The 23,352-nt window shown below is 40.6% G+C and overlaps 1 protein-coding gene across 2 annotated transcripts; it reads left to right on the forward strand.

The window, feature by feature from the left end:
- Positions 1–2,421: 2,421 nt before the first annotated feature.
- UBE2G2 (ubiquitin conjugating enzyme E2 G2) lies at positions 2,422–23,195 on the forward strand. Of its 2 annotated transcripts, XM_088670742.1 has the most exons (7): positions 2,422–2,533; positions 4,068–4,152; positions 6,447–6,482; positions 6,567–6,612; positions 15,582–15,700; positions 19,526–19,666; positions 20,890–23,195. In XM_088670742.1, exons 4-7 carry the CDS (start codon positions 6,572–6,574, stop codon positions 21,000–21,002), a joined length of 414 nt encoding a protein of 137 aa, XP_088526868.1. In that variant the 5' UTR covers positions 2,422–2,533; positions 4,068–4,152; positions 6,447–6,482; positions 6,567–6,571; the 3' UTR covers positions 21,003–23,195. The 2 variants fall into 2 exon arrangements, with proteins under 2 accessions (XP_088526868.1, XP_034989498.1); XM_035133607.3 differs by lacking the exon at positions 4,068–4,152.
- The last annotated feature ends 157 nt before the right edge of the window (positions 23,196–23,352 follow it).

The following is a 23,352-nucleotide window of genomic DNA, read 5'->3' on the forward strand; positions in this document are numbered from 1 at the left end:
GAGGAAGTGGTGATGGTGGCTTAAAGGGCAAGGCCATATTTTCTATTCAGTATTTCAGAGATAATTGCACATCAAACACCCATTTCAGAAAAAAATTGAAGATTCATTTGAAATTGCTTTTATATGTAGTTACACCTGGAGCATACAGCTGCTGCTTCTTGCACATAAAAAGTTTCACATTTTAGTAATTTAGCTTTAGTGTAAAATTTGAGTTGTTGGAAGGCATATCAGGATTCAGAATGCCATGTGCACAGAAAGTGCATTCTGGATATCTCACAATATGCCTTTACCACAGTAGTGTGCCAAAGCCACATTTTTGCAGTTGTAGCTTGGTGGTGGGCAATGCTTAAATCTTTCACTTTGACACTGGGGGTTGTAGCTATGGAGATGCTGCCATTACTTTCTTAAAGTCTAGTTATCTGCAACTTTTGTTTCAAAACATTTGGGTTGTTGGGAGTCCTGCAGAATCTTTGTTCCTCAACTGTTTGATGCCATCGGCATCAGGTTATTTTTGAGTCCATATACTGTACAACAATAATAGAATTATAGAGTTGAAAGTGACCACAAGGGTCATCTAGTCCAACCCCCCTGCAATACAGGAATTTTTTGCCCAACGTGGGGCTTGAACCCATGACCCTGTGATTTGAGTCTCGTTCTCTACTGACCAAACTCTGATGGCATAAAAATTGCTGCATATATTTGTGAAGCAGAGAAACATCCAAATATTGGAGCCCCTCTGGTGAAGCTACCTTTTTAGGAATGACTACCTATAGGTAAGTTGCTTTTGTTTTGCCCCAAAATGACTTCTGACCCTAGTTAGTCCAATGAATACTGCTTTGAAGGGATGGATGAATGCTGTGTGTAGATCATGAAGTATGTACTACTCGGTCTCTAACCAGGATTTTGAAATGTCCACATGAATTTAAAACTTAAAACATGGTATGAGCGTGTGATAATGGGTGCAGTGTGAGGATATGGAACCCAAACTAATAATATCCCACGATACTCCCATCATTGGTTTCTTTTTTCTTTTTAATCATTTTTAATTTTAGAAATGAATTTATAACCATACCAAATACACATCCATGTAAAGAGATTACTCTGAATATCTGAAGAAGTGTGCATGCACAGGAAAGATACCAATGACAAACTTAGTTGGGTCTCTAAGGTGCTACTGGAAGGAATTTATTTTGTTTTGAGTAAAATAAAGTTAAATAATTCCTGGCGCTTTGGCGATCCCCTTTCTACTTTGTGAAGAGGCAGAAGTCTGTTTCGTAGCACAGCACAGATTCTCCCTGTGTCTTTATACTGTGTAGATAAAAAACTACACAACTTTTAGAAGACCTCTGAAGGCAGACCTGTATCGGGAAGTTTTTTATACTTGATATTTTACTATGTTTTTATATATGCTGTAAACCGCCCAGATTGGCTGGGGGAAAACCCAGCCAAATGGGCGGAGTACTGTATAAATATGTGGGGAGGTGAAGCCGCTCGATTGACGCATGTGCACAAAAGTAATTCAGCTGGGTGGTGATATACAGGTTGGCTCACAGAAATAGGGGGGGGGGGGAATAGCATATCATATCGTGGACATGAATAATTTCTCTGTTCATCTTGTTAAAATCTACAGTAGGGTAGAAACACGCACTCGCTGGGGCACCAGCATGCCTTCTTAGAAGGAAGCAGTAAAGGGGGGAGTTTGTGCTCTTTCTAACTCGAATAGCCCCGCCAGTGCAAACACGAGTGCCCTGTGGTTGAGAACTATTTACACCAACTCTGTACTGTACTGTACTCTGCATGTTGGGGTTGAGCAAGATCTTCTTTGGCGATCACTCGTAGCAATGCAGCATCCCAGGGCTGCTATCACCCACGTTTTAGATGGGAGTATTGCGGCTTATAACAGCCCTTCAACGCAACTCGCTGTCAGAGGAGGGAATGAGACTGGGTTGGCTTTCCATTCAAAATCACCTTATGTGCAAAACACGACCTCTCAGGCTACACACAAATTATTCCTTCCATTCCGAGGTCAGATTCAGCGCCCACTTGCACGCAGAAGCCCTCGTGCTCCGTTTAGTCCGTTGGCTTGCACACCAGATGGGTTGCACTTTGACCGAAAACCCTGAAAAGACGCGACATTTCCCCATGAGTGGCAACCGAACTGGAAAATCTGTACTGATTTGGCGAGGTCCGCTTCCCAACGTCGCCTAAGGAGAACTGCAGGCTTTCTTTACCGATTACCATTATTCCGGTTCCCCTTCCTCCCCCCCCCCCCGAAGCGAGGAATGAAATAAAGCCAGAAAGGTCGATCGAAAACATTTAAATTGAGGTTCCCTCTAAATATTTCTACCTCTAGGGAGAGAATGAAGAGCCTCCTCCGGGAGCGGCCTCTCTATGGTAAAGGGCAACCGGAAGTGGCTCCTCGGATGGTTCCGGTGACCCGAGGAGCAACAGCTGGCGCCGGATCCGACTCCCTTCGTCACTGCCTGAGCTATGGCGGGCACGGCGCTGAAGCGGCTGATGGCGGAGTATAAACGTGAGTGGGGAGGCGAGGGCAGGCGCCCCCGGGGTCTCTGAGGGAGAGAACTCGGCTACGAGGCGGCGTCCCCTCCGGCGGCACCGGCCGTTTCTCCGGGCTCCGTTGCTGGGGGTGGCGGTGGGGCTGGCGGGTGGCAGTCCCGGCCGGCTTCGGAGCGATGCTTCCAAGTCCCTTGGCCGTTGCTCCCCTCACTCCTCGTCGAGCACCTCCGTGGGGAACCCGTCAAGTCACGCCAGTCTCTGGCAGCCCGGGCCAGGGCAGACATTCAGCAGGCGCAAGGGAAACTCCTTTTTCTGGAACGCCCCAGCGGAGGCCGTGAAATTGGCTTTGGCTTTTTGGGACTGAACTGCCCCTAAGCCCCCACCCACATCAGTCCCCTGCATGTGGAAATCTGGTGCGTCGAGAAGGAAGAGTTTCTCTACCTACAGAAACAATGTAAAGAAATGGACTCACTAGCAGGGCTTCAGTAAACACAATCAACAAAAACAAAAATAGAAACCACAAAAGGATGTTAAAATGATAGGAGTATAGCAGCAAGTAATATAGAGAATTCATATATTAAGATAAAACAAAGTAAGCAGGAGAAGGTATTATGTAAAAAAACCAGAAGAGGAAGTTTAGGGAAGTCATGTGGGGGGGACTGTATTCTGTTATGTGATAAGTTGTAAGTATGGTAAAATTTAATTAAAATTATTTTTAAAAGAGAGAGAGAAGAGTTCCTCTTCAGGGGTGGGGAGCCTGCGGTCCTCCAGAAGTAATTAGGACTCCAGTGCCCATCAGGCCCGCCCAGTATAGTCAATGGGAATTGTAGTCCAACATTGTCCGGAGGGCCACGGGTTCCCCATCCCTTGGTTCACTCTATAGTATTCTCCTTCATTCATCCCCCCCCCATGTGCAGAGGTGTGGGGTGTTTTCTTTAGGTGGTACAGAAATATCCATTTCCCAAGTCCCCTTGGTGGTTTATATTTGGAAAACAAAACAAAATTTGCATAATGACATATTGTAATAAGCACTACCGTCTGAAGTGTTAACAACACAGCTGATACTTTAGCACTTGCTTCTCTTCTGTGTCTGAATTAGACAGCACCAAACAGAGCGTTCTGCTGTGTGTTCTATTTAAGAACTTGAACAGAAATACAATAGTTAGTTTTTGCTGTGTGGAAGGTGTTTTGTTTGGTCATTCAGTTACCAGTATGTACGAGAACTTGGAATGATGATGCCAAAAAGAAGGTAATATTTTAAATATAGACTGCTCAGGAAGTCTACAGTAGACAAATCTAGTGCCATACAGTACGTATTAACTAATCATGAGAAACCCTTAACAGGCTGTCGGCTATGGTTGCAGAAGTCAGCTATGTATCCCAGTGTTGGACATTTGCCCCAGGTGCATGGCATCTCCAGGTAGACTAAAAGAGGCTCCAGTTCTAAGTTCTGGAGAGATGCTGCTCCTTGAGTATTGAGCTCAATAGTATTGAGCTAAATAGATCAATGATCTGACTCTGTATAAGGCATTTTCTTGTGTTTCTTGCAGCAAAGCCTATGGGAAAGCTCTGGACTTAGAAAAAAAATCCTGTTAATATAGCAGTCTTTTCAAATTTATATCATTAGATATAAAGGTAAAGCTACTTTCATGTGTTTAACTCTGAATGGAAGTATATAAACACAAAAATTAAGAAATACATGGCTCACTTAATGTCGGATGGAAATTTCTCCAGTGCTTTATTTTCTACAGAAAATTTTCTGTTTCGTAAGTTTAATAGTACAGTAACAGTGAATGGAGGCCAGTTACAAAAGCAGTGCAGTATTAAGCAAGTTTGACTGTTTCAATACATTTTTTTAAGCTTTGTTTACTAAATACAAGTAAAATAAATGTGCTAAATAAGACCACTCTCTAGGGCATGCATCCCCAAACTGCGGCCCTCCAGATGTTTTGGCCTACAACTCCCATGATCCCTAGCTAACAGGACCAGTGGTCAGGGATGGTGGGAATTGTAGTCTAAAACATCTGGAGGGCCGAAGTTTGGGGATGCCTGCTCTAGGGCATCAGTTAGCTTTCCAATGCAAGTTAGGATAATTTGCATATGAAATTCATTTTTCCTGGAAAAAACATTAAATATTCATATGATTCTATGATTTTTAATTGTATTTTAATAGATTCTGTTATGTCTTACATTGTATTTTATTGCATTACAATTTGAATTCTATGGAGTAAATATAATAAAATAGATAAGAAATAAAGGGAACAACAAAAATACAATTTAAAAAATCATACAACATCTAGCACAGCACATGATCATTGCTTCCGTAGGCAGAAAAATCATTAAGTAGTCTGCCAAGACCCTCAGCAATCTTAAAGTAGTCCATGGTGGGGGGAGTTTGAGAATCACTCTTTATTAAACCAATCGTTTGATGCTGGTATTTGCATCTTCTCCACTAGAGAGAGCAATAACTCCTCTTTTCACTCCTGTTCACTTCTCCTGTCATCTTCTCCTGCCATCATCTCACATTCTAGATATTATTATTGTAAACAACTAGAAAAGTGGTAAGAATATGCCAGCCTTCCTCAGCCTGTGGCTAATGTGATTTGCAGTCCAAAACACCCCTGCAGAGTCCTAGGTTTGGGAATGCTGGAGTCGGCACTTGTTAATGAACACTGTGGGTCAGATTCAGCTAACTTGCTCTGCTAGCAAAAGCCCATGCAGGGACTTCTGCTAGCACAACAGGGCTTTTGCCCCTGTCAGCCCAAGATGCCCCCAGCCCCCAAATTGGCTTGTAGGGGTGGTTAGTAGAACTCCAAGAACAGAGCATGGGAGAGGCGAGAGGAAATTGTTCCACCAGGCAAGCAGAAATGCTTGCACTGATAGAACATGATGTGGTATTCCTTCCAGTTTAGGAACTAGGAAGCCTAATAGATTCCATCTGCTAAAATAAATAAAAACTTGAATAGCTGTAAAATCTCATGCTTATTGCTTGCTGACTGTATTCATATGTACATACTTTTGCATGCCTCAATATAAATGATAGAATGCAAGCTAGTTTTATACATAAAACAAGTTATCTCTGTGGCAGTGAGAACAAGATTTAAGAATATAAGAAAAGCCCAACTAATAACCCCCCCTCCTCCAAACACATTTAAAAGGGGTATAAGATGTTAATCAGTCAATGACCTATTTAAAGAGAAACATTTTCGCCTGGCGCCTAAAGGTATAATGAAGGCACCAGCCAAACCTCCTTGGGGAGCCAATGCAGAAAAGGCCTGTTCTTGTGTTGCCACCCTCTGGATCTCTTGTGGAGGAGGCACGTGAATAAGGGCCTCTTATAAAAGGCCTCCATACTCTGTCCAGGTATGGAGAGAGGTTGTTCTTGAAGTACTGCAGTCCTGAGCAATTTAAGGCTTTATAGGTCACAACCAGCACTTTCAATTGGGCCCACAAACTTAATTGGCAGCCATCGCAGTCCTGTATCCTGTTTTCAGAGTGGTCAACCAGATGCCTCTAGGAAGCATGCAAGCAGGATCTGAGCCTGACAGCAACAGTGGTTTCCAGCAACTGGTATTCAGAAGCATACTGCTTCCAACAGTGGAGGGTGAACATTTTAAAGAGAGAACTGAGTTTCCAAGAATACTGATAATGCATGTTTACTTGGAAGTATCGTAAGTCTAGCTGTATTCAATGGGGCTTATTCCCTTGTGAGTGTGCTTACCCTAACAAGCAAGCAAGCAAGCAAACTAGTAGGATATAAAGTTTACTCTTGTTCTAAATCATTTTCCTGTGTTGAGTTATCTGTTATTGCTGTCAGAAATTATTGTGGCCATATAGATTGTCTTGGCAGAATATTAAATGCCTTGTTTTTGTGGTATTAATTAATGAACTGATAAAAAATACTTTAAAATATTTATTCTTAATTTTAGAGTTGACCTTGAATCCACCAGAAGGCATAGTAGCTGGTAAGGAATCCTATTCATTTTATATCTGTATAACTTGAAATTAGAAAACTTTAAATAAAAAAATATGTTTTTGTCTTTCAATAGGGCCTATGAATGAAGAAAATTTCTTTGAATGGGAAGCTTTGATAATGTAAGTTTATAAGCTATTATTCTTTTTAAATGATATCTACATACATTTTGCTGGTGGACCTCAGAGAACAAAAAGTAATCCTATGTGCATCTTTTAATAAATGGAGTATCAAGTTTAGGGATTCCCCTGAAACAGTTCAGATTGCATTTATCCACCTGCCAACATAAGTCCTCTTAATACGTTCTGAAAAGATAAAAGCTTTACCAACTTGCAAAGAGGGCAAGTTGTCGAGTTCAATAATAATCTACTGTAGTTTTGTTGAATTCATATGCATAGCTGCCAAGTTATCCCTTTTTTAAAGGGATTTTCCCTTATGCTGAATAGGCTTCCTCGCGAGAAAAGGGAAAACTTGGCAGCTATGCATATGTGGCCTTTAGTACAGAAAGAACTTAAGAGTTTTGCATGCCATCACACCACCTGGGACAGACTCAGATAATGAAGAAGAGAAATAGTGTTAGTGTATTGAATTTCACCTAGTTTATTCATAGCCATGTAGGAACAAGAGAGACTTTTCAGCATTGTGCTCTCACCTATCAGGTTTTCTTTTTTTAAAATTGAGATGAAACAGGTGGTGAAATCGCTGAGTTCTAGCCAACCTTAGGGGAGTTATTTTCCACATTTATCCTAACGAGGGTTTGTGGATCTCATTTTCACTCAAAGGGGACCTTGGCTGTTGGAAATACTTGGGCTTTCTTTGCCATAGCCCCAATTTTTTGGGTTTGTCTTGTGAAATCTGCAGATAGCTCAACTTGCCAGTGTCAGGGAATATCTAAAAAAGTTTCAGAAATGAAGAGTACAGACAATGGGAACACAAGCAATATGACACAAGTCTCAAGATCTGGAATTTCTCTGAAGTCCGGTTTTCCTCTTCTGAAGTGCACTCTTTCTGTGTTATTTGGCAATGTGCTGTATAAAATTTCAGATAGGGTCATAGCTCTGGAAAATTGTAGCAGTACAGTATGCATTAAGACACACTGGAAGAAATTAAAATAGTCTGTATACCCTTGATCTGGGAGGCTTTTTCTAATGAGAGAGGAGTGTGTTAATATAACAAGCTGTTACAAATTCGCTGCAAGTTTTGATTGTGTGGCCGTAGCTGATAGAATAGAGAAACACATGCTTATTTTTGTGTATCAGGCTACTAGTCAAATTGCAAGAAAATAAACTTTGGATTTTAATAAATCAGTGATTTGGAAGGAAGTGTGGCCAATATACAGCAGGGTGATTTTTTGTAGTTCTTAAATGCCAAATGTTATTTTCTGCTTTGTAACACACATGGAAAGAGTACTTTGAACATTTTTTCAAGGAATTTGTGTATCAGCATCTTCCCCTCCCACTGTAGTGGAGGTGTAATCAATGGCTGTATTGATAATGAGAGTGCCTAATTTATGAGTGGCACCAATAAAGATTAAGCTACTATACCAGAAATACCAAGCCTTGTATTTCATGATGAAAACTAGTATTGCTGAAACATCATAAATTGAATATTTTCAGTGTGGCTAAAACTGAAAAGAAACACCCAATGATTTTAGCAAAAAAATCTTATTTAGTTTTGCTGTTTCCATCTCATGGCCAGGAGTATGTCCACTTTGGTAAAACCATGCTTGTTTTTAGGGCCTGAAACAAGTGCTGTGATCTTGTGCACAATTTCTAAAGCAAATAAATGCTCACCTTTGATCTTGTCACATCAAAAGTGCAAATAGGCAGTGTTAGATAATGGGAGTACATAAAGACTTCCAGCTTCATACCGTGTGAGTGCTGTGTTACGTAAATCAATTAACTTGATAAGTGAGATTAATGTATTTTCTCTCTCTTATCAGACTATTCTCACTTAGCTTTATTAACTTCAAAAAGGATGGCATTTGAAAACTGTTAGTGCTCATTATCACAACAGTTTACCCCACTAAAATGATACAAAAGTATTCATTGTTTGAACTTGGCTAGCCTAAAGGCTGCTCTTAAAAATAACAAGTACAAATTTAAGCCAATATTTCAAAAAGCTGTCTAGAAATGTAATTATATTTCAGTTTAGTGTAAATGTTTACTTCATTGTGGAATTCCCCTTTGTGCATTGTAAGATTTTGGGAGCAGGGATTGCAGCTGCTTTCATAAAAATTGGGGGGGAAACCAAATGTACTTAAAAACAATTATTATAGCATTAACTGACCTCCCATAAGTGTTTGTTCTTTTGTTCCATATGTTTATGTGAAGTTTTTCTACCCTTTTATTTCCTGTAATTGTATGTTACTGTTAGTGTTATAATGTTTTTGCTTATGTTCTAAGATACATGTAAATTTATGGCTGTTTATCATAATATAAGTTTTTCTTATATCTTGAGCTACATGTGAATGGTGTTTTAAGAAATAAGAGCCCTTCTAGGGCCCCTCAAGTCCAGCATAAGCAATACATGAGACTCCTGCTCAGGACTCCCAGCAATGGGTATTTAGAAGCGTATTGAATTTGTCTATCCGCTCTTTAAAACCAATCATATTGGTGTTCATCACTACATCTTGTTGCAAATTCAATAGTTTAACTATGTGTTGTGTGAGGAACTACAGTCATACCTTGCATCCCGAACACCTTGCACGTGAAACGTTTTGGCTCCCGAAGGCCGCAAATCCGGAAGTGAGTGTTCTGGTTTGCAAACGTTCTTTGGAACCTGAACGTCCAACGCGGCTTCCAGTTGGCTGCAGGAGCTTCCTGCAGCCAATTGGAGGCCGTGCCTTGGTTTACAAACGTTTTGGAAGTGAAACGCACTTCCGGAACGGATTCCGTTTTACTTCTGAGGTACCACTGTACTTCCTTTTGTCACCCTTGAATTTTCCAACATTCTGCTTCATTGAATGACTCTGGCTTCTAGAATTATGGGAGAGGAAGAAAAAATGTCTCACCACCCAGGCATCATTTTATACAGTTTCATCAGGTCGTCCCCCCATTCACCTTTTTATAAACTAAAAAGCCCCATACGTTGTAACCTTTCCTCATAGGGAAGTTGCTTCAGCCCCTTGATCTTTTTGTTTGTACTTTTCTGCGCTATAGTTTATATTACTCTATTGCACCTAATTATCAGCAATCATTATGTACTGAGAGCTGGAAGAGTGATATACAGTCTGTAGCAAGTGACTACTTGCTCAGTGTCGCTATTTTAAAGTTTATGGGGGTAGGGTGGAGGAAGTATTAATGTTTAACCCCTTAGAAATTGTAGCAGCAAAACTACCTAGACTTATTATCACATTTAAAGTGTAGCAAGGAAGCCTAGTGGGAACAGTGTTTAGGAATAACTTTTCTGTGCAGGTTTATCATTAAGCAGTGAATTTATGGTGTGCTATAGATATAGGCATCTTAAAGTTGTGTGTCTAATGGCTGATCCAAGGTTTTTGTTTTCATTACTACTACTTTTTTGTAATGCTATTTGTAATGCTTATTTGTAATGTAGTGCTGTGGTTTGTGGGGTCATGGAGAGTCGGATACAACTAAACAATATTTGTAATGCAGGTTTAAAGTATTGGTATGTTCCTGCTAGTTCCCATAATGCTAAGCAAAGAAAGGAGGCATGCTATTTCTCTTCTCCCAGAAGTGAGTGGCTTTTCTTGTTTAATATCAAAGAAATAGCTTAGATTGGGAAATGATAGTTGCCTTACAAATAAAAGGCAAAGATCAACTGCCCAGACAAATAATTTTTTATTCTAAGACCAAAAACATCCATTTGGTTCCAGTCTAAATATGCAAATGATTTTTTAATATATACATATATACTAAATTGCATCCTACAATGCCATAATAGGAGACATTAAGCATGTATTTTGATTTTATGGTGGAAGCTATATTATTTCTCCCTACTATGGTGACAGAGGCAATTTCCACGTGGGGAATGTTGGTTCAGAATGTTGCTTTGATAGTTCTGTGCTACCTAATATGGAGTCAGAGCGCTGGAAAATTTCTAACTTAGAACTTGCTCCCACCACCTGGGAAGCTGAAATAATTTTTTTCTGCTACACGTGCATAGGAACAGTGAAATAACCAGCACAGCCTTATTTAATTCCAGTATTATACCCTAACTTTTAAACAAATACTCAGGGTATATTACAAGCAAAATAAAAGCAATGACAAATGATTAAAAAAAATAATTAGAGCTAAATCAAAAGTATAAAAACAAAGTTATAAAGCTGTTACTTTTTATAAAAAATAATTTATTATCACTGTGATTTAGACTTCTTCTTCTGTAGTAACTTGAAATGCATGCCAAGTATCTTCTACTTCAGTGAATAGAGCGTTTAACACTTTTCATTCTTAATAACATAGATTATGGTTCCTTCAAGATGTTAAGGTACCTGACACTTCTAGTTTTCCTATAATAGCGGAGGTTACTGCCCCATTCATATACATAAGGCTTACATTTGCAATTTCTAACACCCACTACATCCATGCTGTTGTCTCTTTGGATATTCACAATACAGCAGAAATGCTTTCTGATAGGGCTTAAGGGTTGTATCCAACAAAGTCATGCACTGAATAGGCCCATTTAAATCAGTGGACCTTAGTTAGCATGACTTGGATACAACCCAGAGTGAGCAACGTATATCTCATTATAAACAGAGGAACCTATATGTTAGGGCAAAATTCTGGGTGCGAGAATGCTCAGCCACCTAGGTCATCAGGCAAGGGCCTGTGGTCGTTGCGGAGTATAAAAGGAAGGAGTCCAGCCATGATCCGGAGCAAACAGCAAGGTTTATTACTGCGCAGCAGGTTCAATGCCAGACTGAACACCGTGAACAGGGCTGCAAGAACTTTTAAAAGTTCCCACCACCACCACCCCATAATGCACATCGAAAGCATCATACATACATCACTTGTGACAGGGTAAAACGTCAGAAAAGGGGAAGGTGCAAGGGGCATTAGCATACAGGTAAACAGGAGGTAAACAGGATTAACATAAGGTAACAATGCATGATGTCCCAGGACATTGATAAGCAAGTACCAGTAAGTATCTGGGAGGGGATCCTTGAGTACCTGGCAGGGAAAAACAATGGGTCCAGGTGTGTGTATTGCCTCTGGCTTCGGAGGGTCGGGAATGGCAGGAGATGGTACTTGAATGGATTATGGATATGCAGAGGAGCACCACCCTGGCTACCTGACCTCTTGCTTAAAGGATTATGGCTGTTCCCTGCATCCCTGGGAGCCCTTAGCCAGAGTCGCAAAAGGGGGTTTCATTTAGAAATAAAGATACACGGTATTCATTCATAAAGAAATATGGTTACATAGTGTCTCAGGCAACAGAGAAAGGGTAGGAAAAGGAGCCTTTATTACACAGGGCTTGATCTTGAGGGGTTTGTGTTGGTGCGATACTAGAGTGGTGTTGTAGGATCAGACGGGGTCCTCTTGAGGGCATTTGTGCCAATCTTGATTCCCAAATGAAGCCTCATTTGGGTGCCCCCCCCCTATAAAATTCCCTAACACTATATATATATATATATATATATATATATATATATATATATATATATATATATGTGTGTGTGTGTGTGTGTGTGTGTGTGTGTGTGTGTGTGTGTGTGTGTTCAGCAGTAAGTTCCACCGAGATCAGTGGTTTTCTCCCAGGTAAAGTATGGGATTGCATCCTAACCAGACCAAGGGAAGCATAGAGGAAACTTCAGGTGATTGAGGATCAAAAAACACTGTTCTTGTAAGCAGATAAGGGTTCTTCTAAAATAAAACATCTAAACATAGCATTTGTCAAAATTGCCTATAAACTGTTCAGGAGTGTTCAGAGCATATACCAGTGTTGCTAGGCCATCCCAGTCCAGGAATCACAAGTGGGTAGAGTGATACCGAGTTAGTATAGGCTTGTTCCTTGAGTGTGGGAACCAGCATCAAATCCTTACTCAAGCATGAAACTATCTAGGTGGTCTTGGACAAATGCACAGAAATTAAAGGGTAAAAATAAGGCCCTCCGAGGGGTTCTGCTCAATGCACTTAAGCTATATTAGGTGAACAGATTGGAAAGAAGAATCTGTTCTGTTTTATGGAAGGAGAAACACGTAATAGTGAAGTTCTACTTGGCTAGACTATGATGGTTCCAAGATTTTTTTTTGCCAAGGTGATTGTTGAAGGAAAAAAGGAGGGGGAGTGTTTTTGTTTTTTAGAGGAGGAGAAGCGATTTAGGCCCAGGAAGAAATATGCTAGAAGTGACACTGAGAAAAAATGAGAGGCACAGGTTGTGCATTTGTAGGAAGGAAATAAAATAACAATAGAGAGGTAGCAAAGGTTGAAACTCCTACTTCTAATACTTATTACTTATGAGGACTCTAATTCTGAAATTCCGCCTTATGTTTGTTGTTTTGTTGTTGTTCAGTAGTGCCCCAAAACACGTGTTCATTACTGCCTAGAAAAGCTATGGGCATACAGGTGGAAGTTTCCACATTGAATGATTTAGCTTGCCAACAATTATGGTCAGTGCTTGGTGTGTATGTAACCCCATTTATAATCTGGGTGTGCACCTTGGGTATACTTATCTTCAAAGTCTGAAGTCTGGCCAGCATGCACATCCTAATTGCATATCCTGAAGTTGCTTGAGGAGTTGTGTTAAAATCTAACATGCACATCTTTCCATCAGACCATTAGAGAAATAATAAACACTGGTTATACAATGCCTTGCAAATGGCAGTTTCTGACACTTTTGTCCATGCATTATAACAGTGTCTTCAAAGTAGCAAGATCAAGCACCTGTAGGCTATATCTCTTGACGTGCAGGCACTAAAATCTGGAACATGCCTTGGAGACAGATTGAATATAATTGAATAAACACACCCTGGTAATTAAGCAGTGTTGTGACCTTCCTAGTAATTTAATGTGCAAGCTTTGATTTCTCTCCCTTTCAGCTTCTTGTTTTAGGTTAGAGAGGATGTGAACAAGTTAACTCTTCATAATCAAGGCCTCCGTCTAAGAAAAGAGCATGAATTTTTCAGTACACATTGGGTTTCAATGTGTAGTATAGCCTTGTAAATAAGCTCACCAAAGTTACTTGTCTAATATTTTGTTTAAGTGGCACAGAAAGTAGGGTACATGTGCTTTCCACAAATTGCGCTGGCAGTTAACATACGGAGCTGAGGGACAAGCTTATTGTCTTCTATGACAAGCTCAGAAAATTAACAAACAGGCTGAGGACAACTAAAGAGACCTGTCCCTCCTTTGCCAGCCCACTCACTCGCTTGCATGGACTTTCTTGTCACCTGTGGTTTCCAAACAAGGTGTTGGGAGAGACAGGACCAGTTTAGTACCTATACTGGCCCATGCTGAAGCAGCTTCTGTAGAAGTGGTTACCATCCAGCATGAAAGCTCGCATGCTGTTAATTAGCTATGACAAATCACCAGTTGTAGAATGGCAACCAGAGTGTAGGGCTGTGTGGATTGGACAGAGGTGTGTCTGATGGCCTCTTGCAGAGATCAGCAGGAAGCCCCCAGATGGGTCTTTTCTAGGGAGGGAGAAGGGCTGAGGCAGCCCATGATCCATTGGAAACTGAGCTTGCTGCTCTGTGTCATGTGACAGCATTGAGCCCAATCTGGGCCTGATCACTTGGTTGCAAAAGCATAAGTGTAAGAATAGTGTGTCAGTAAAGCTGTATCCTTACTATTAGGTGAGAAAACAGGGTTTCTGATTCTCTCCTTTTGAGCCAAGTAGTGGCTTAGCTGTGGTATTTAGTGATGCATTTCCTTTGAGAATAACTTCGCACTCACCTCCTGCTGCCAAAAAAGCACTTTCTTAACCTGGTATTAGGAATCAGACCTCCAATATTGGATGTTACAACTTTAAAACAACAACCACACAATAATAACTGAGAGTTAATCCTATTTCATATTTATAATAAAAGGAGTACAGCTGTATACAGCTTATGTATGTAAAGACCCCACAAGTGGAGTGATTTAAACTGAGGTTATTTTAAATCACAAATTATATATGAAGTTAGGTGAGGGGCAGGTGGAGATGCAACTGTCCATGTACAGTTGGATGCTGCATTAGAAAGAAAAACGTAAGCCCAGCCAAATAGGGCTTGCCATTACTGCTGATCAGCTGATTAGTGGTAACTTAGGTAAACTTCAGATTTTTCTTCCTAGTGTGGCTTGCCATAGTACAAAGGAAAAAATGGCTCACAGTAATGTCATGTGGGCAGGCCCTGAGAATGGCTCAGGATCTGGCCCACTAGCTGGATCCAATTCTCTACTCCCGCCATAGCATACAAAGTGGTGCAAATTAGAAATAAAAATATATCCTCTTGGGGTCATTTAATGATTCCAAATATGTAGGACGGTTAAATAGCAGTTAGTTAACTGGCCATTGTCCATTGTGGAGGAAGCAAGTGGTGGTGATCCCTGCAGCACAGGCTTCCCCTGCTTCTTTAGCCCTTGGTTCTAGAGAATGATTGCTGACTCAAATAAGTCATCTATGGCAGTGCCAAATGTACAGTTGCATCAAAGCACTATGACTATAACATCAATTATAGTTTATCATCAACTTATTTATGTTTAGGAAAATATATATAAAATAGGCAGGTGGTGTACTACAATATATACACATAAAAACAACATGCAATAATCGTAAAACTGACTCACTCACTTGGGCAAAATTTAAACAAATGAATGGGTCTGTCAGCATGAAAGATACTCAACAGCTCCCTGAAAGTTAGCAGCAAGGATGCTTGCCAAATCTCTACTGGATTACATCTTGGATATCCTCTTGAAGATTGATCTGTTTGAAATGAAGAATACTAAATAGTTTATAGTCAGTTCATACAGTCTGGAAACTACTTACATGTTATAATTGCATGTATCTACTAATCTAGAGACTTCCTTGTGCTGCTGAAATACTTGATTGCCATCAACTTTCATTTTTAGTAGCTAATATTTTGGAACTAGTTTGAAAGTGGTGCCAACTGTTTCCATGCTGCATAGATGTAATGTTTCTTTTGTTTCAGGGGCCCAGAAGACACATGCTTTGAGTATGGCGTTTTCCCTGCTATTCTGAGTTTTCCTCTTGATTATCCTTTAAGTCCTCCAAAGATGAGGTTCACATGTGAGATGTTTCATCCCAACAGTAAGTTCTACCAATAGGTGCCTTTATGCTTTCTACATGGGTCAAGAATGTCATCAAGTCCAGCTATCTAGAAAAAGCTTAATGGACCGTTAAAACACTTCGGCTATCTTCAGCAGGAGCTATTATCTGGACCTACCCTTTGATTTTAGTTGTTGTTCATTATTGTACAATTAGAGAACTATGTACTTAGTCACTGGTTAACACCTTTTAACTATGTTTTACTCATAAGCCACTTTGAATTGCGGTACAAAATAAAGCAAAGTACTAGATGTGATCTTCTGTATACCATTTACCCCTAATGTCAGTAATTTCATAATGTAAAATGGCCTGAAACAGAATGGAGGAGATAGAGGGATCTGTTGGAACCGAAGCTGGTCTCACTGCCATCACATGATAGGATCAGCAACCTTGCTTCCCCATCTGATCTTATGCCCTATCCACCTTGTGTCCATAAAGTCCTGTTGGTAGGGGAGTGGAGAGGTTTGAGTTACAGCCTGAGATGACAAATACTTGACATATGGATTTACCAATGAGATTAATTTAGCTCGGCAGTAGTTCCATTTCTGGTGACATTTTGTCTTTGTTTGCCCAACTAATAATAATAATAATAATAATAATAATAATAATAATTTTATTTATACCCCGTCAAGACCAGGCTCAGGGCGGCTAACAGCAAAAATACCAACGCAAGTATAAAAGAAACAATTCAATTAAAATGCAGATTAATACAATGTTAAAATTCAATTTTAAAATTAAAATCTACAAGTAAGATAAAACCATTGTAAGATAAAACCTTAGGGGAGGGTAACTGCGTCAGTCCAAAGGCCAGGTGGAACAGCTCTGTCTTGCAGGCCCTACGAAAAGATGACAAATCCCACAGGGCCCTAGTCTCCTGAGACAGGGCGTTCCACCAGGTCGGGGCCAGTACTGAGAAGGCTCTGGTCCTAGTCGAGGCCAGCCTAACCACCTTGTGACTCGGGATCTCCAGTATGTTATTATTTGTGGACCTTAATGTCCTCTGCGGGGCATACCAGGAGAGGCGGTCCCGTAGGTACGAGGGTCCTAAGCCGCATAAGGCTTTGAAGGTCAAAACCAGCACCTTAAACCTGATCCTGTACCCCACCGGGAGCCAGTGCAGCTTGTAAACTACTGGATGAATGTGATCCCGCGGCTGGGACCCCGTAAGGAGTCTCACAGCGGCATTCTACACCCGCCGGAGTTTCTGAGTCAGTTTCAAGGGCAGCCCCGCGTAGAGCGAGTTACAATAATCAAGCCTAGAGGTGACCATCGCATGGATCACTGTAGCCAGATCAGGTTGAGAAAGGTAGGGGACCAACTGCTTAATGCGGCGGAGATGGAAAACAGTAACTTGTTGGTCTCTGCATAATTCCCATTGTCTTAAAAGAAAAATTCACAGGGTTGAGCCCTCCTTTCTGAATCCCATGTCTTTAATAACAGGAGAGCTGGAAACTTTTCTAGGAGCATTATAGGCAGATACCATGAAGTAGCAATTGGAGAAGAAGAACAAAGATGCCCACCAAAAGCATGGAGCAGATTCAATTAAATAGTTGTTCTAGTGGGAATCTCTGCAGTGAGTCCCACTAGTGCAATGAGGCTTTTCTTCCTGCTCCACCTCCCTAAATCAGCTCTGCAGAGCATGAGTTAACAGTGTAACGTTGGAAAATGTTGGTCAGTTCTCTTACCTGGGCAGCTATCTTTCTACAAGGGCCAACATTGATGCCAAAATCCAGCATTGCCTGAGCTCTGCGAGTGCAGCTTTCTCCGGATTGAAGCACAGAGTGCCGGGACATTTGCAGGGAAACCAAAATGCTTGTTTACAAAACTATTGTACTACCAGCCTTACTGTATGCTTGTGAAACATGGACCACTTATAAAGACCATCACCACTCCTCGAAAGATTCCATCAAAGGTTCTCTCTGAAAATTTTTACATATCACTTGGGAGGACAGGGCAAACTAATGCCAGTGTACTGGAAGAAACAGAGATCACCAGTGTCAAAGCAGTGATTCTTCAACATCAACTTCATTGGACTGGTCATGTTGTTCAGATGCCTGATTTTTGTCTGCCAAAGCAACTACTCTTAAAAAATGAAAAGCATAATGCCGGTGGTCAACAAAAGAGGTTTAAAGACTCTCTCAAGGCAAATCTTTAAAAATGTAGTATAAACACTGACAATTGGGAGACACTGGCCTGCAAGCACTCCAATTGGAGAACAGCCTTTACCAAAAGTGTCATGGACTTTGAAGACTTTAAACTCAGGACGAAAGGGAGAAACGTGCTAAGAGGAAGGTACATTTGGCAAACCCTCACCTTGATCAACTCCTGCCCGGAAACCTATGTCCCCACTGCAGAAGGACATGTGGATCCAGAATTGGCCTCCACAGTCACTTACGGACTCACTCTTAAGACCGTGTTCATGAAAGACAATTTTACTTGACTGTGAGTGATCACAGAAGAAGAAGAAGAAGAAGAAGAAGAAGAAGAAGAAGAAGAAGAAGAAGAAGAAGAAGAAGAAGAAGAAGAAGAAGAAGAAGAAGAAGAAGAAGAAGAAGAAGAAGAAGAAGGGGATGAGAGGGGAGATGGTCCCATCTGGCAAGCAGAAATGCTTGCACTAACACAGGCATCCCCAAACTGTGGCCCTCCAGATGTTTTGGCCTACAACTCCCATGATCCCTAGCTAACAGGACCAGTGGTCGGGGAGGATGGGAATTGTAGTCCAAAACATCTGGAGGGCCGAAGTTTGGGGGTGCCTGCACTAACAGAACAATTGTATTAGCATGATGTTGAATTCAGCTCTGTGTGACTAACTCTCTTTTCATGTATTATTTCCCCTAAGTTTGACTATTGGGACTTTCAAAGCATATCATCTTCACCTCTTCTATTCATGTTCCTCCTCTACAGAATAGAGATCCATCAAGGTCTTGTCTCCCTTTCCCTCAGCTATGGATAGACCAACAACAACCATTCCCTACCCTAAGGCTGTAGTGAGGGAGTAAACACAGTAACCTATATATAGCTCTTAACAAGTTTCAAACTTGCACAGAAATTAGCTGAAGGGGAGATTTGAAAATGTGCCTGGCAGCTTTCTACCACCCATTTCACTCTGCTGTTATTTTGGGTGGAGAGTAGCTGGACAAATGGAAGAACAACCCTGGGGGGGAATGAGAGAGAAAATAAAAGTGAAGAGCCAAATCTCTCTCCCAGTCAGTGGGTTAGAAGAGCAATACCAATTTATATTTATACGGTAGCATGGTCTTTCTCCATCTCATTCAAAGTGAAAAACAGTAAAATGGCACAAAACAGTAGTGCAAGGCAGACTGTTAAAAGTGCACCAAAGGTTTGTTGACTTTTAAAAATCTAGCATCTTCTAGGCTGTAGACCTACTTGTTAGGGGAGTATTTTGGGGAGGGGGAACTTGTCTTCTATTTTAAGACACCTTAAAATAAGAACTAATTTCAGTGTAATCCTAGGCACGCCTAACTGGAAGTAAATTCTATTGTGTTAAATGAGATTTATTCCCAGGTAAAAGGATTAGGATTATAGCCTAAAATGCATAAATGATGGACAGTGTTTGGACAGAAAGCATGTGGGGAAACATGTTACACTAGAGGATTTGGAATCCCTCAGAAATTGATCTATTGACCCCTCCTTTTTATCTAGAAAGATGTGTGTTTTAAGAACATTAGCTCTGTAGTTGCAAAAAGTATATTGTTGCCTCCTAGATTCTTCCACTTTCTTTCTGTTTTTCTTAAATGACTGTTGTGTAGAGGAGGCTAAAGAACAAAATACTTTTGTTCTCCACAGTTTATCCAGATGGGAGAGTTTGTATTTCTATTCTTCATGCTCCTGGGGATGACCCCATGGGCTATGAGAGCAGCGCAGAACGGTGGAGCCCAGTACAGAGCGTGGAGAAGATCCTCTTGTCAGTGGTCAGCATGCTGGCAGGTATGAAACAGCAGTTCTTCTCCAAACACTAAGCTAGGAAAGCTGTTCAAGCAGCATCCAATTAATGGGCTGCTAAAATGCCAAGGGTTTCAGCAGCCACCTTAGAAGCTGTTTAGCTATGGTTCTCTTTTATGTAGTCTGCTGTTCCCTTAGATTTGGCATTGGCTTTTCTTTACGATAAATTGTGTCTGCGGAGAGAAAAAGTGGCCAATTTCATCAATGTCTTGCTTCCCAAATGTAAGCCTTTATGTTGCTACTTTTGAAGACTGAAGAATGGCTACTAGCCACAATGACTATGTTGTACCTAAACTGTTGAAGACAATATGCCTCTGAATGCCAGTAGCTGGGATTCGCAGCTGTTGTGCTCAGGATCTTCATGCAAGAACAGAGTCCTGGGCTAGATGGGCCTTTGGCCTGATCCAGCAAGGGCTCCTTAGGATGAGTTGAAAATCCTATGTCCAGATAGTTCATTGTTTTACCTAAATAGGAGAAAGTTGTTACTCTCCCTCTATGGTGAAGTGCAAGGCAAGCTGATGAACTGCAGTATGTTCAGATGACAAGGGTGAACAATACTACTCATTCTGGCATTGAAATAGTCATTATTTGATGTCTTATTTCTGCAACCCCCTGCAGACATGAATGGTATGTGCTTATGCACATGAACTTTGGCTTAAAGAAATCTCAAGGAACTGTATGTGAGATTTGCTTTAATTAAGAAACCACCATTCTACTAATTTGCTATCAAAACAGCTACAAATTTAACAACAACAACCAAATACCAATTCAAAATCAAACTTACAGGTCCAGTTTAATTGAAGATGGAGTAGCTCAGACCGTCAAATGTTTTATGTGGGTTGCCAAACTAAATTGTTCAGTGCACCACCTAACCTACAATCCTGGAGTTGTTTTCAGTCCCTATACTGGCAGTTTTCTGTGGCTGTTGATGCCTCAAATTCTGCAGCTCCATTTCTTTAACACTGTGCATGTGCAGTTGTGGTATAGTGTACATACTGAGTAGCCCCATTAAAATATTGGTTGGGTCTGTGATCCATGTATAGAGTCCAGTACATTGTGTACCTTGCAGTTCTGCAAGGTGGTCTAGGGTGCCAACAATCCTTGGAAGCAGTAGGGGAGGATATTGAAGAGGCAGAGGACCAGTCAGAGTCTTAGGGTACATTCAGATGTAATGCTAAACCCAGTTTTTCTTCTATTTCCCTTTTCAGAACCAAATGATGAGAGTGGAGCCAACGTAGATGCTTCTAAAATGTGGCGGGAAGACAGAGAGCAGTTTAACAAAATAGCCAAGCAAATAGTCCAGAAATCACTTGGGCTTTAAAAAAAGGAAGGAACTGAGACATTTGACAATCATAGTATTTGATCTTTCATCAGACAGACAGATGGCAGTACTCCGTGTTGATAGGAAAAAGCAAATCTTGCAAAATTGTTGACTGGGTGTCTTAATAACACACACATCCTCTCTCCCCACTCTCTTCCCTTTTTCTTTACCCTTTTGAGAGTGGGGAATCTCCCTCCACCTAAGACATGTAAGTAGCTGCGATACAAGTGGATTTAGTCATAGGAAAAAGGTTGCATAGTGCTGTGGTTTCTTTGCACTTGTGGAAGCATGGAAGCATTGCATAGCATCTGTGTCTCTTGTTATATTTATATTTTCCTAACCCTTTTCAGTGCAGTACTGTGCACTTTCTGGTAATGGGGTTGAGAAGATCTATGAATTAATAACTGCTCAGCACCATGGAAAGCTGCTGAAACACCATTGGACTCCCTTGTCTGGAAATGGAGAAATGCCGTTCTAAGGATGTCTTACTTCATAATTGGATGTAACTTTTGAAGGCCTCAGATTCTCTCCTCCTTAAGACCGCAAAGCAACCACCCTTGAAGTCCAATGAGAACATAGTTAAGCTGCTGGACAAGAGTATTTTGAGAGCAAGTGAATTACTGTATCTAATGGAGGTAAATCAGAGAAGTGGCCAATGTAATCAGTGTCTTGCTTCCAGGTACAGCAGTCCACCTTCTCAAATGTAAGCCTTCATATTGCTACTTTTGAAAGCCTTCAAGCACTACTAAGTTCCTCTTGAGACATTATTTGAACTTGGTACAGCTCCAGAAAGTTTGATAAATAATCCTCATTTCTAAAAGGTATTTGTTTCCTCTAACAGCTATCTCTACTCATAAGAGATGCTGGAAATACCTTGTATTGCAGCAGAGCAGACTTTCCAAAGTTAGTCTTCAGTCCTCAGCTGACGACACTTAAACCTAATGCAAAGAGGTTGTCTTGAATCTAATGTCACCCAAACTGTATTCCTAATAGAAATCTGGAGAACAAAATCAAGTGTGAATATTATTTGGATTAGCAGGACTTGATGGTATTCAACTTCAGTTACTCGTTTATTTTCCTGAGTGTGCTGTGGGAGGGAATCTTTATCTTGGAAGCTCTAGACTAAGTACAGTGGTGCCTCGCTAGACGAATTTAATTTGTTCCACGGGTCTATTCTTATAACGAAAAATTCGTCTAGCGAATCCCATAGGAATGCATTGCATTTTTTTGATTTTTTTTTTGCCCATAGGAATGCATTAATTGAATTTCAATGCATTCCTATGGGAAACTGCGATTCGCTAGACGAATTTTTCGTAAAAAAAATTCGTCTAGCGAGGCAACCTCTAGAAAAATCCTTCCTTTAAGCGACAATTTCATCTTACAGGGCGTTCGTTAAGTGAGGCACCACTGTAGTACTAGACATCCTCTAATTTCTTAGTCTAGTACCAGGAGAATAAAAGTTATTGCTTTACTTTCTTACTGGCTGGGAACAACTGAGCAGTAAACGGGTTCTTGATGTGTATTTCAAAGCCAGGTTATATAGCAGTTGACAGCCATTTCTTACTACATCTGTACTACTTTAGGATGCCAAATTTAAAGTTACATTGCAAGAAATACTATTAATATCTCTTGCTTAAGCTTGCATTTGAATTATTTTTATACTGTTTACAATTTAATCAATTTCCGATTGAGAGGGATTATCATTCTCTCTGAAATTTCATGCATTGAAATTCAATTTCATTTTTACAGTGGCATAATTTCCAGGAAAAATAGCTCTCATAATTTGATTGATCCACAGCGGAAGCTGAATCTAGGCATTTTTTAGCAGCATTTTCTGTGGGAGCCGTCCCTGAGTTAGAAGACCTTTCTACTTTAAAAGGTTTTGAGAAAGAGATGTTACTTTAGGCATGGATTAGGGGAGGGTGGAAGTAGTAGTATTTTTCCAAAACAACATCTACAAGTGATGGTTTTCATGGCAAACAGGAGGTGTTTATTCTACAAGTTGTAATTTAGCTTGACGAGTCCAACAAGACAGCAGCATGGAAAGAAGGTGCTCTTTGTTTAATGGTGATTACATAAGGGAAAGCTGTCCTGGTCTTAACACAGTATTCAAGTGTATTTAAACACATTGTTTTATATTGGACACAAATATTGTCAATGAAAATAAACACGTATTTTCCTTAAAGTACAAAATCACTTGTACTACTGTTTTTGGAAGATGTCCTACTTTAACACATACTACATGTGGAAGAGAGTGTATTTACCTCAGATTAAATACCACCGTGAGAGAATGTGGGGGTGTTTCAGATTGTAGAAAATTAATTGTAGAGTTGGAAGGGACACCCAGGGT

This window comes from Zootoca vivipara, chromosome 5 (genome assembly GCF_965207765.1).
Source record: "Zootoca vivipara chromosome 5, rZooViv2.hap1.1, whole genome shotgun sequence".
NCBI classification, from domain to species: domain Eukaryota; kingdom Metazoa; phylum Chordata; class Lepidosauria; order Squamata; family Lacertidae; genus Zootoca; species Zootoca vivipara.